Below are 12,770 nucleotides of genomic sequence, written 5' to 3'. Positions count from 1 at the left end.
CTATATATATATATATATATATATATATATATATATATATATATATATATATATATATATATATATATATATATATATATATATATATATATATATATATATATATATATATATATATATATATATATATATATAGAGTACTAGTAACCAAGTGTACTTTTTTAAGAGGAAATAACCAAGTATTTTACTTACAAGTTACAACATATATATACTCTCAATGATCAGTTGGCGGTTGTACAATAATATAAAGTGATTTCCATCGTGGAATGAATGAATGAAGCAGTGTATATAGTTTATTAGTAGTCGAAATTCTGGTAGGTGGTGTATGTTTGTCCGAACTTCCACCACGCCGGCACGACATCCTGGAAGACGAGGTTCTGGCCGCCGGTGGAGACAAGCGCGAAGCTGAGGCCCTGGCCGACGAGCCCGCCGGAGAGGCAGTGCCAGTTGGCGCCCCAGTTCCTGTACATGGGGATCCAGTCCGTGTTGGTGCCCTTCACCGCCATGCTCTGGATGGAGCCGCTGCCGGCGACGTTGGTGATGAGCACCATGTAGAAGCCGTTGAAGCCGGCGATGGTGAAGCGCACGCCGCCGCTCTTCCAGCACTTGACCCGCTGGTAGAGGACGGGGATGATGCCGGCGCTGTAGATGCCGATGTTCTCCCAGGCGGGCTGGGACATGTCGAAGTGCGGCCGCGGCGGGCCGCACCAGCCGCCGGCGGGGAAGTCCCCGACGGCGGGTAGGTCCCAGTTAGGCGGGCAGAAGTTGGTGGCAGAGACGACGACCCAGTTGTTGCCGGGCTTGCACCACCCGGTCTTGCTGCTGTCGCAGATGATGACGTAGCACTGTCCGCACGACCCGCCGTCGTTGAAGAGCGCCGTGCTCAGTGCCGCGTTATTCACGCCGTAGCCCTGCTCGTACAGGTCGCTGTACCCGCACGCGCCATCTGCATGCATGCATATGTTCGTGCTCATCGATCAAAGCCCATATACAGACGTCGTGTATGCTTGACTTTGCAGTACGTGCGTGCATGCATGCATGCTGGAACTGATCATCACGATTCACGATCACAAAGACAAAGACAAAGACAGCTAGGTTGTTACCCATTGTGTCGGAGCCATTAGCGCCGCCGTAGAACGTGGCCGTGGCCGGAAGCCAGTCGCCCGATCTCGCCGGCGAGATGAAGAGTGCAAGGACAACGGCGAGCAACTGGTGGAGGAAACGTTTCCCCATCTTGCTCAGAAACGACCGGCGATCGATGCCAGTCCCAGATGCTGCTACGTACTAGAGATAGGTAGAGACTGTAGACACTAGACAAGTTTGGAGCTTGGAGGTGAGGAATGTCTGCAGCAATGGTGGTGCTTATATAGCTAGCTAGGGTTAGGGTCGAGCTGGAGGAGACGGCCGGCAAAGAATCTGATATTAGATTATTCCAAGAGAAATGCATTGCATTGCATGCATGGTTATCCCATCATCCCATATCGAAACGAACAAACACTGTTCCAACGACGATCGCAACGACCAGAGGTTGACTTGATAGTTGTTTATTTAATTAATGATCGATATCTGCATGTCTGCTTAGCACTAGTACTGTTTCTATGGTCTGTTCGGCTTGCTGAAACTTGGCTGAAACTGAATGAAAAACATTATTCTGGCTAAATTATTGTGAGAGAAAAATGTCGTTTCTGTTGAAAAATGAAGCCGAACAAGCCAGCTTCTGGGTAAGCCAAACAGAGCCTAAGCAATTATATTTCCGTACTCAGTAGCCAGCTCCAGCTGGTGTGCATGTAGTTACAACTTACAACCACACACTCAAGCATGCATCTAGCTCAAATTTTCTCAACTCTATTATTTTAGACAAACAAAGATGCACCGAATTAGGTCGTTACGTACAGTTCATCATTTTATTCTTTGTCTTTTATCTTGAAACATTCCACTTATTGGGTATCATCGTTCCATTGCTTGGTTCAGTATATGCTATCATCCACTATATACATCCGATGAGAATAATTAACAAATAAAATTGTGTTTGACTAGTACGCTTATTACGCTTATTACTACTTCACAATTTTTTATGTTCACCATTGTTCTTTCGATAAATAGGTTATTACATATATACATAGATAATTAAGTGCCGGTACCAACGGCTAATTAAACCATGATGTTTTAAACTACTCAACGTCTTGGAATCATTACTATTGCAAAGGCAGGTAGCTTCTGCCTAACAATTCGTGAACTGAACTTTGCAATTCTTTTGAGACGAACTAAAGATTTAAATAACACAACGTACAATATGTCCTTTAACTAGCAAGACGGACCAGACAGTCCACACAAATAGCTAGCACGAGTAGCTAGACTTTTCTTATGACACATTTAGATTTATATTCAAAAATAAAATTTTAAAGTATCTTTTATTTATGCCATTGTAATTGTGTCATGTCTTCGTGTGCGCCATTGCATCCTAAGGCACTAACTCCATACAACTATATATTGTTGAATGGTTCCTTAAAGTTATTGTCATTGAATGCCATTTTGCTAAATTCATGTGGAGAACTGTCCATGTTTCCTTTAATTTAAAACCTCCAACTAGCGTACATAATTTGTTTACTAGTTGGTTGGAAGGGATAAATAGGAAACTGAAATATCAGATTCTTGTGGGAGCAAGTACAATTTGTTGGGCGTTATGGCTAACTCCGAATAATATAGTGTTTGACAAGGTCTTATGTCACACCCCATAATTTCTGATTTTGGGTTTGAATACAAAACACTAAATAAAATAAATGGTTTAAATATTTGTATAAAACTTGACAAGATCAATTTAAGTTTTAGCCAATTTAGATAAAAAAGTGTGGTTTTCCAATTTTTCTAAATTAATTTGACGGGCTTTTGCTTGATGTGATAGTTTGCTTGTGGCTTGAGTTTTGTGCTTTTGAGAATGATAAGTTTTAAAAACACGTTTAAACGTCGTCTAGTCCTTCCTGGGAAATTTTCGGATTTTCCGGGAACCTTTTCCCATTTTTCGTAGAGCAAAATTCAATTTTTGAATGCTCTAAAATCCCTTTTCATGGGCTCCAACTACTTTATTCGGACTCATCATATCTCAATCTATCTCTACAAGTTTTCCTTGAATTTTTTTGGAGTTTTAGGATTATTTTTCAAAGACTTAAAACGATTTCAGCTTTTTCTAGAATTGTTTTTAAGCTCAAAATAATTTTGTGGAAATTCCAAAAATAGCAAAAATACCTTTTTTTTCCGACCCTTAACCCTACGTATATATACATGCCGGTGTTCTACTGGACGCACTCATTCCAGATCTAAAAATGCCATCCCAAGCCGCCATCCCTAGCTCCCTACATTAGCGCCGAAGTTTGCACGGCGAAATTTTCCGGCAATCTTCGGTGAGGTTTTCCGGCCATCTCTGGTGGCCCCCAAAAGAAAAGACACCGCCAGAAGGTTCGGCTCGATCTTCTCTACGTCGTAATGTCTTTCTTTTGACGAATCCATACCCGTTTGATAATTTCCCTAACCTTTCTCCCTCTTTTCCGGCGAGGTCATCCATGGAAGGCTTCCTCCTTCCTCTATTTCAGGCCACCCTCGTCCATGGCCGCGATCACCACCACGGCCTCACGCCTCTGCCGATCCGCAGCCCCGTCGGACCCGCCTCACCCGCCTGGCCTCCCTCTCGTCGCGCCTCCTGCGCGCGGTGGCAGGGTAGGGGCAGGCCCTGTGCACGCCGGCACAGCCGGAGCCGCAGGCTCCAGCCCGGCCCCTCCTCCTAGGGCCCCACGTGGACTGGCGCTGCCGTCTTGCCGGCAGGCAGAGACGCCTAGGCCGAGGCCCCTCCCTTGCGTGCACAGTGTGCAGCTCCTCCAGGGCCACGGTGGCCATGTTCTGTACGTGCAGACCATCACAAGGAAGAAGATGACTTATTTATGAGAGTGCCACTGGTTCGTAATCTTTGCCGTTTGTTTGTTTTAACTCCGCTTCGCTCCGTTTCGGTTGCATTAGATTCATGTCGTCATGCTCTATGCAGTAGTGCTAATGTTTTCATGTCACGTGTTATTTTCCATATATAGTTAAATATTAAATTGATTAATATGTCTGTAATTAGTTTTATAATTAAAAGCAATATAGGTTTTATATCTCGTGGATTATACATAACATGTTAATATGATTAATTGTTAACTTAAATGTGTTCTAATTATACTCAGTTTAAACACATTTGTACAAAATTCGAATTAGATGCTCTCACATGTTTATTGCTTTTGCAAAGATAAAGCTTAATAACTTGCTTAATAAATTAGGTCATAGCATTTACAAAATAAAATATGATTAGCTTCGACTCGGTTTTCAAGTTTAAATATGCTTTGTTTCATCTGAATAAATGTTACTCACGTAGTTCTTCATAATTCACATAAATCATTCTCGTAGTTGCTTTCTTTTTATAACATAAACTTTTTGGTAGCCCTTGTTTTAATTATAGCTCCATTCTCGGCATTTCTCGTGATCGTAGAACTAGCTCTTCTTAGTACGTTGTTTTTACCTTGTGTGGTGTACTGTTCTTAGTTGCTTTCTTTTATTGCTTGTATGTTTGCCTATGCGTGGTGCTTGCTACGAGTAGAACAAGAATCATTTATGAGTGCTAAAGATCAGAAGGTGATGATCAGAAGCAAAGTATGAGAAAGTTTGAGCAAGTGTTAAGGCAAGTATAACATGAGGCTCCTTGTTACCTAATAACATTATAATCATCTTTTCATGTGCATGTGTCCAATATGATGAAACATTAAGGACCTTACCAAGTATACTTTTGTTACCCTATTCCTTGTTACCTACTGGTTTTATGCATATGGGTAGTTTTGCTAGTTGCTCTAGTTAATGATGAAAGCTCCATGATATTGGCTAATGGCATATGCAATGATGTTTAAAATGTGCTTTTTAGCAACATGGAATCATAAGGACTTATCTGTCAGCAAAATCCAGGATTTACAGTACAACTATGAGTGCTACATGGCTTTGGCTTTGGATCAGTAGAAGGACCTTTTCTAGCTTGTTAGTTGTTACTCGAAAGGGCACAAAAAGAGGCTTGCCGAGCTGAGTATAGTGCGGCCTCTGTCCCTATGTGTATAGCCTGCGTGGAATGTGCCATTGGAAGGGGGGCTCTATATTCCCTTGCCGATTGGAAACCTATAATGGCTACTAACTTGTTAGATGAACCTTTGAAAGACTTTATGGCGAACCCTGCCAACCTTCCTTGGTAATGGGTCAAGAGGCTGATCACCTCAGGCGAAAGGGTAAATCACGGCTCATGGGTAAAGATGTACAACCTCTGTAGACTATTAAAAACAGTTATAACAGCCGTGTTCATGGTCACGAGCGGCTTGGAAAACTCACAGAAATATGCATTCTTATTTTACTATGATGTTGATGCTCATGTTTAATCATTATTGTCATATTGCCATTTTTATGATCATGTGGAAACTAGAGCTTATTAAGCATAATTTAACAACTCAAATTCTAATGATAAAACTTGATCTACTAAAAGCGCTTACCGCAGTTCAACCGTGTCAAAGCATTTGAGCCTACATGTTGGTGTTTCAAATCACCGACTAGTAAATTTGTGATATGTGCGTCTGGCCCGGATGCTGTGCTCGGAGGACACAAGAATTTATACTGGTTTGGGCACAATGTTGCTACATCCAATCTGCTGCTGCTCGTGTTACCGGCACTAGTTTGTAGTAGGGGTAACAAACGGGCGAGAGAGGGAGCAAGTCCCAAGTCTCTGGTGAACGGGTCGAAGGGAGTCGAGTCTCATTCAGCTCCTTTTCCTTCGCCCGTCATGGGGCGTTCTGCTTCTCCTTTTATAGATGAAGGGGAAGACGTAGGTTACATGAAAGAAAGAGAGAGAGAGAGAGAAAAGCAAGGAGGAAGAAGGCCTCTGGGGTCACGGCGCCCTTCATCTCCTTTTACGCGGGTCCCATCGGTCTTGTAGATGATGACGGGGATGGCTCCACATCGCGACCCTGTTCATCACTAGCGCTATATGCAGGCATCATCAGCTGGTCGTGGCGCTCCATTCTATCCTGGCGGGCGGCATGGTTGGTAGATACCCCCGTCCGAAGTCATACGGGGATTAGATAGCATAGCGCCGGCACGCCCGACACTGTTGGCAACGTGAGTCCTTAGGTATGCCCCGTCATGGCCATGGGTCACGTCAAGACGTGCCTACTCCCTTTCTGGTGTCAGAAGTTTGACCCTGAGTTCGTACTCTTAGAGACGCAGTGGTTGGAGGCGGTACGGACCCTGTCGGGCGAGGCAAAATCCTCCTTCGAGGGGTCTGGCGAGGCGAAGTATGCACCCAAGGGGTCTGGCGCGACAGAGCCCGTGCCGTCGAGACCGAGCGAGACGGAGCTCGCGCCCTCGGGGTAAGTCATGATGGAGGCCACGCCCGAGGGGTCTGGAGAGACGGGGCCCGTGCCCTCAGGGTCGGGCGTGACGGAGCCTGTGCCCTCGGGGATGGGTGACACAGAGCCCACACCCTTGGGGTCGGGCGTGATAGAACCCGCACCTTTGGGGTTGGGCGAGACAAAAATACACTCTTGACCATCTGGGTGAGTTAGTGTTTGCGGCCATCAGTTTCCTTCTTCTAGGTATCCCTAATACTGATATCCGACAGTAGCCCCCGAGCCTGCGGAGGAATAGGATACTCCTTCAAAGGCTTTTTTAGACGGAAGGATTCTGAGGGTCATGATCTCCCTTTGTGGGCCGTGCAATATCTTGGTAGGGTCGTGATTCCTTTACGTCGCGTTCGGACTCTTCGGGAGCATGTAGCTGTGGGATTCGAGGGTCGGAAAAGATCTCTCTTGATTCCGATCACTCCCTAGGATCCGATCGATCCGCCATTGTCATGTGACCGCGTATTCGATCTCCTTGCGAGTCCAACTTCCCCTGAGCCCCCGCGAGTAGCAAGGGTCCGGTCGAGGGGTCAGCTTGTCTTATGGTCGTCTCCCTCAAGCATTTTTTTTAATAAAATGGAGAGGCTGAGCCATGCCATGTTTTCTTTGATGGACGAATCATGGGTCCTTGGCTTCCCGTTCGTGGAGGTCTGGCATGGGTCAGCTGGTGACCGAATCCATATTCCTGGCAGCCAATCCATATAGTTTTTGGGTTTGTTCGACCAGTCCCAAGGGGTCTTTGTCTTTCTTCACTAGTAGAGAATAGACCTTTGATCCTCGGCCAAAATGGGCTCTAGTCCTAGAATTTTTTGCGCCCGGGACTAGAGATACCTTTAGTCCCGGTTGGTGGATCCAACCAGGACTAAAGGTCCCTGCCCAACGGCTACTGCGCCAGACAGAGGTGGCAGGGACCTTTAGTCCCGGTTTGAGCCACCAACCGGGACTAAAGGTATACTTTTACTCCCGGTTGGTGGCTCCAACCGGGAGTAAAGGTCTACTCCCAGGCCGTGGCTGCGCCCGGGGTTAGAAAGTTACCTTTAGTCCCGGTTGGATCCATCAACCGGGACTAAATGTTCTCCCTTTATAAATCGGCCGTCTCCTCCTTCCTCCCTGAGCCCGAGCTCAGCACATTTTGAAGCTCACTGCAGTAGTGTTCTTGCTTCCTCCCTCCATCCATTCTTCGATTCCTCCATCGATTTCTTCGATTCCTCCGTCGATTCTTCAGTTGTAAAGATTACCAATCTCATACTCTCATTTTTCACCATTTTCTTATGCCATTTTGTTCACTATATATATTTATGGTTCTTTATTGTGGTTTTTTTCATTTGTAAGCAATTTGAGCTCAAAATCACTTCAAGCTTGCATATTTACATGAAAGAAGGTTAAAGTATATATAAATATAAACTTAGAAAATAGTTAAAAAATTATAGCAAATCCGTACTAGTTGAACTTGCGGACCATGTTCAGCTCGGCGAGCATATTCTCTGCCGAGCGGTAACGGACGTCAAGGAGGAGCTTTGATTCTACGAGGGAGAGTGACAACGGTCGTGGAAGACCGTGTTCCCTTCCTCGTAGAATCGGAGCTCTTCCTTGACCAAGTACGGTGCCGTCCGGTGGAGAAATGCTCGCCGAGATGATCACGTAAGCAAGGTCAACTAGTACGGATGGTTATTTATTCACATGTCCCGATATCGTCGCAGTAGTCTGTCAATCACCGTACCTAAACATAGTATATATAAATAAAAACTTAGAAAATAGTTAGAAAATTATAGAAAATCCGTACTAGTTGAACTAGTGGACCGTGTTCATTTCGGCGAGCATGTTCTCTGCCGAGCGGTAATGGACGTCAAGGAGGAGCTTTGATTCTATGAGGGAGAGCGGCAACGGTCGTGGAAGACCGTGTTCCCTTCCTCGTAGAATTGGAGCTCTTCCGTGGCCAAGTACGGTGCCGTCCGGTGGAGAAATGCTCGCCGAGATGATCACGTAAGCAAGGTCAACTAGTACGGATGGTTATTTATTCACACGTCCCGATATCGTCATAGTAGTCTGTTATGTGTGTACACTCCCATTCTTCTGTTAATTTGCAGAAATATCATGTGAATTACTTACCTGCCGCAGTAAAAGACGAGAACACAATGACCATTAAAAATATCATTGTTTAGAGATCTAGATAATTTTATAGTTTGTTAATTTTATTTGTTTATAAAAGGAGAAATTTATAGTGTATTAAAAAATGAGTATAGAGAGTAGATGGCAACTGCTTCCAGGTCCTCGGCCTCTCATGGGTTTCCAAAGCGACTTAGGTCGGGCCTTCCTCTCATTCCATGCGGCAAGTGTCGTGATGAGACGAAGATTGTGATGGAGTACCGAGTGAAGAAGGAGGGTCCCAACAAGGATCGTATCTTCTACAAGTGTCCGGATCGCAATGTGAGTTATTTTATCGTATTTAATGATTATGGTTAGTTTATACCTATTTTCATGATGGTTGTGATTAAAGTTCTAATTTTTTGTTTTAATTTCAGTGGGATGGCAGTGGACGATGTTCAGGCTTCTACTGGGAGGAAGAGTATGTTGAACTCGTGCAAAAATATCTTGCACAACAGGCAGATACGACGGCTAATGAGGCAGTGATCCAGCCGAAGAAGCCCAAAAATGTTGCACAATCGGGGGATCTGTCTGTTTTAGTTGAGATTGGTCGCGAAATCCTTGTGCTCCTGAAATGTATTTTAGCTTTAGTTCTTTTAGTGGTAGTTGGGATTGTCTACATTGTAGCGATGCTTTCATAAATTTGTATCTTTTGTGGTGGCACGCATGTTGTATAAATAATTAATTATGATCTAGGTTTTAATATGATATTTATGTCATGTAATGCAGATGAGCCGTCATTGGATATATAATGCTGATCGCCGCTCCCAAGAGTTCATTGACGGCGTGCATTCTTTGTTACGTGCGGCCGAGGCAAACAAACGCGACGGTTTCATGTGCTACCCATGTGCCATATGTAAGAATATAGTGGAATATCCTTGCTCAAGGACTCTTCATTCACACTTGTTCAAGTCGGGTTTCATGCCAAACTATATTTGTTGGACAAAGCACGAAGAAACCGGTGTTGTAATGGAAGAAGGTGAAGAAGAACAATGGGACGACAATGATATTATTCCTGATGGTGCGTGCTTCAATGATACTGCAATGGGAGAAGCTAAAGAAGAGGTAGCTGCAGAAGATGAGCCGGCTGATGATCTTTGTCAGGTCATTCGTGACGCACAAAGAGAATGTGAAAGTGAAAAGGAGAAGATCAAGTTCGAGCGGATGCTAGAAGATCACAAGAAATTGTTGTACCCAACTTGTGATGCAGGGCAGAAAAAGTTGGGAACCACACTAGAATTGCTGCAATGGAAGGCAAAGAATGGTGTATCTGACAAGGGATTTGGAGAGTTACTAAAAATCCAAAAGAAGATGCTTTCGAAGTACAATGAATTGCCCGCCACTACCTACGAAGCAAAACAAGTTGTCTGTCCTATGGGGCTAGAAATAGAGAAGATACATGCATGTCCTAATGACTGCATCCTGTACCGTGGCAAAGAGTACGAGAAATTGGATGCATGCCCGGTATGCCATGCGTCGCGGTATAAGATCAGGCGAGATGACCCTGGTGATGTTGAGGGCGAATGTCCGCGTAAGAAAATCCCTACCAAGGTTATGTGGTATGCTCCTATAATACCACGCTTGAAACGTCTATTCAGAAACAAAAAACATGCAAAATTGTTACGATGGCACAAAGAAGACTGTAAGGTAGACAATATGTTGAGACACCCTGCTGATGGGTCCCAGTGGAGAGCAATCGACAGAGAATTCCTAGAGTTTGCAAATGACGCAAGAAACTTAAGGTTTGCTTTAAGTACAGATGGTATCAATCCTTTTGGAGAGCAGAACAGTAGTCATAGCACTTAGCCTGTTACTCTAAGTATCTACAACATTCCTCCTTGGTTATGCATGAAGCGGAAATTCATTATGATGCCTGTGCTCATCCAAGGCCTGAAGCAACCTGGCAATGACATCGATGTGTACCTGAGACCACTTATTGACGAACTTCTCATTTTGTGGAATAAAGAAGGTGTACGTGTGTGGGATGAGTACAAACAGGAACACTTTGATCTGCGAGCATTGTTGTTCGTAACAATCAATGATTGGCCTGCTCTAAGTAATCTTTCAGGACAATCAAACAAGGGATATAATGCATGCACACACTGCTTCGGTGATATTAGAGGTGTATTCTTGAAAAAATGTCGAAAGGTCGTGTACCTTGGCCATCGTCGATTTCTTCCTGCAAATCACCCCGTAAGAAAGAAAGGCAAGCATTTTAAAGGGAAGGCAGACCACCTGACCAAGCCTCGCAACCGAACCGGTGAGGATGTACTCGATATGGTCAATGATGTGAAAGTCATCTTTGGAAAAGGACATGGAAGCCAACCTATTCCAAAAGACGCTAACGGTCACGCACCCATGTGGAAGAAGTCCATATTTTGGGACCTACCCTATTGGCAAGTCCTGGAGGTCCATAGCTCGATCGACGTGATGCACCTGATGAAGAATCTTTGTGTGAACCTGCTAGGCTTTATGGGTGTGTATGGAAAGCCTAAGGACAGATTTGAAGCACGACAGGACCTGCGTTGTTTGAGAGAAAGAGACAACCTACATCCAGAGAAGACAGATGATGGACGCCATTACTTACGTCCTGCTAGCTACACTCTAAGCAAAGAGGAGAAGGAAATCATGTTTGAATGCTTAAACAACATCAAGGTACCATCTGGATTCTCCTCGAATATAAAGGGTATTATAAATGTGCCAGAGAAGAAATTCTGTAACTTAAAGTCCCATGACTGTCACGTTCTCATGACGCAATTACTTCCAGTTGCATTAAGAGGAATTCTACCTCCAAATGTATGTCTAGCCACCGTGAAGCTATGTGCATTCCTCAATGCAATTTCTTAGAAGGCAATTGATCCAACTGATCTAGCTAAACTACAGAATGATGTGGTTCAATGTCTCGTCAGCTTTGAGTTGGTGTTCCCTCCTTCCTTCTTTGATATTATGACACACCTCCTAGTTCACCTAGTCAAGGAGATTTTCACTCTCGATCCTATGTTCCTACACAACATGTTCCCCTTAGAGAGATTCATGGGAGTCCTGAAGAAATATGTTCACAACCGTGCTCACCCAGAAGGAAGCATCGCCAAGGGCTATGGAACAGAAGAGGTCATTGAGTTCTGTGTTGACTTTATTCCTGACCTTGACTCGATTGGTGTTCCTGAATCGAGACATGAGGGGAGACTAAGCGGAAAGGGGACACTAGGGAGGAAAACATATATTGGTATGGATGATGATTATTTCAATAAAGCGCACTACACAGTTCTACAGAACTCCTCTTTGGTAGATCCGTATATTGAGACACACAAGGATCTCTTACGATCCGAGTTTCCAGGGAAGACTGAAGCTTGGATTACGCATAAGCACATGGAAACTTTCGGCGGTTGGTTGCGAAAAAAATGTCAAGGTGATGAGAGCATCCATGAGCAACTGTATTTATTGGCTATGCAACCATCATGGCATATTGTCACATACAAAGGGTACGAGATAAATGGGAACATATTCTACACAGTAGCCCAAGATAAAAGGAGTACCAACCAAAACAGTGGTGTCCGCATCGATGCCACAGACCCGAATGGGAATAAGCAGACATATTATGGACGCATAGATGAAATATGGGAACTAGAATATGCACCTACTTTGAAGATCCCATTGTTCAAGTGTCAATGGGTCAAGGTGACCGGAGGCGGGGTAACAGTAGACAACGAGTATGGAATGACAACAGTAGACCTTAGTAATATTGGGTATAAAGACGAACCATTCGTCCTTGCCAAGGATGTGAATCAGGTGTTCTATGTCAATGATATATCTACCAAACCAAAAAGAGGGAAAAACGATAATGACTCAACCAAAGAGCCAAAGCGCCACATAGTTCTTTCAGGGAAAAGAGTCATCGTGGGAATTGAGGACAAGTCGGACATGTCAGAAGAATATGAAAAGGATGACCGAATTCCGCCCTTCAAAGTGAACAAAGACCCTAGCATCTTGGTAAATGATGAGGACACTCCATGGTTACGAAGCGATCATAACCAAGGGACATACGTAAAGAAGAAGTTCACTGCTGTGCCCACTTGATGATATAGTGATTTAATATAGTGTGTGTTTGAGATATTATGTAATAATTGTGAATTCAGATGTTTATTATGTCATGTTTCAAATTAAATCAATGTT

The 12,770-nt window shown here is 44.0% G+C and overlaps 1 protein-coding gene across 1 annotated transcript; it reads right to left on the bottom strand.

Moving 5' to 3' along the window:
- Nucleotides 1-296: 296 nt before the first annotated feature.
- LOC136502277 (expansin-A19-like) lies at nt 297-1,233 on the bottom strand. Its single transcript, XM_066497733.1, has 2 exons — nt 1,104-1,233; nt 297-946 (listed from the first exon to the last, which is right to left on the bottom strand). Exons 1-2 carry the CDS (start codon nt 1,231-1,233, stop codon nt 297-299), a joined length of 780 nt encoding a protein of 259 aa, XP_066353830.1.
- Between the last annotated feature and the right edge of the window lie 11,537 nt (nt 1,234-12,770).

The sequence above is a fragment of the Miscanthus floridulus genome, chromosome 13 (assembly GCF_019320115.1).
Source record: "Miscanthus floridulus cultivar M001 chromosome 13, ASM1932011v1, whole genome shotgun sequence".
In the NCBI taxonomy this organism is placed as follows: domain Eukaryota; kingdom Viridiplantae; phylum Streptophyta; class Magnoliopsida; order Poales; family Poaceae; genus Miscanthus; species Miscanthus floridulus.
The sequence above is the reverse complement of the archived record's forward strand: the minus strand, read 5'-3'. Positions and strand labels throughout refer to the sequence as shown.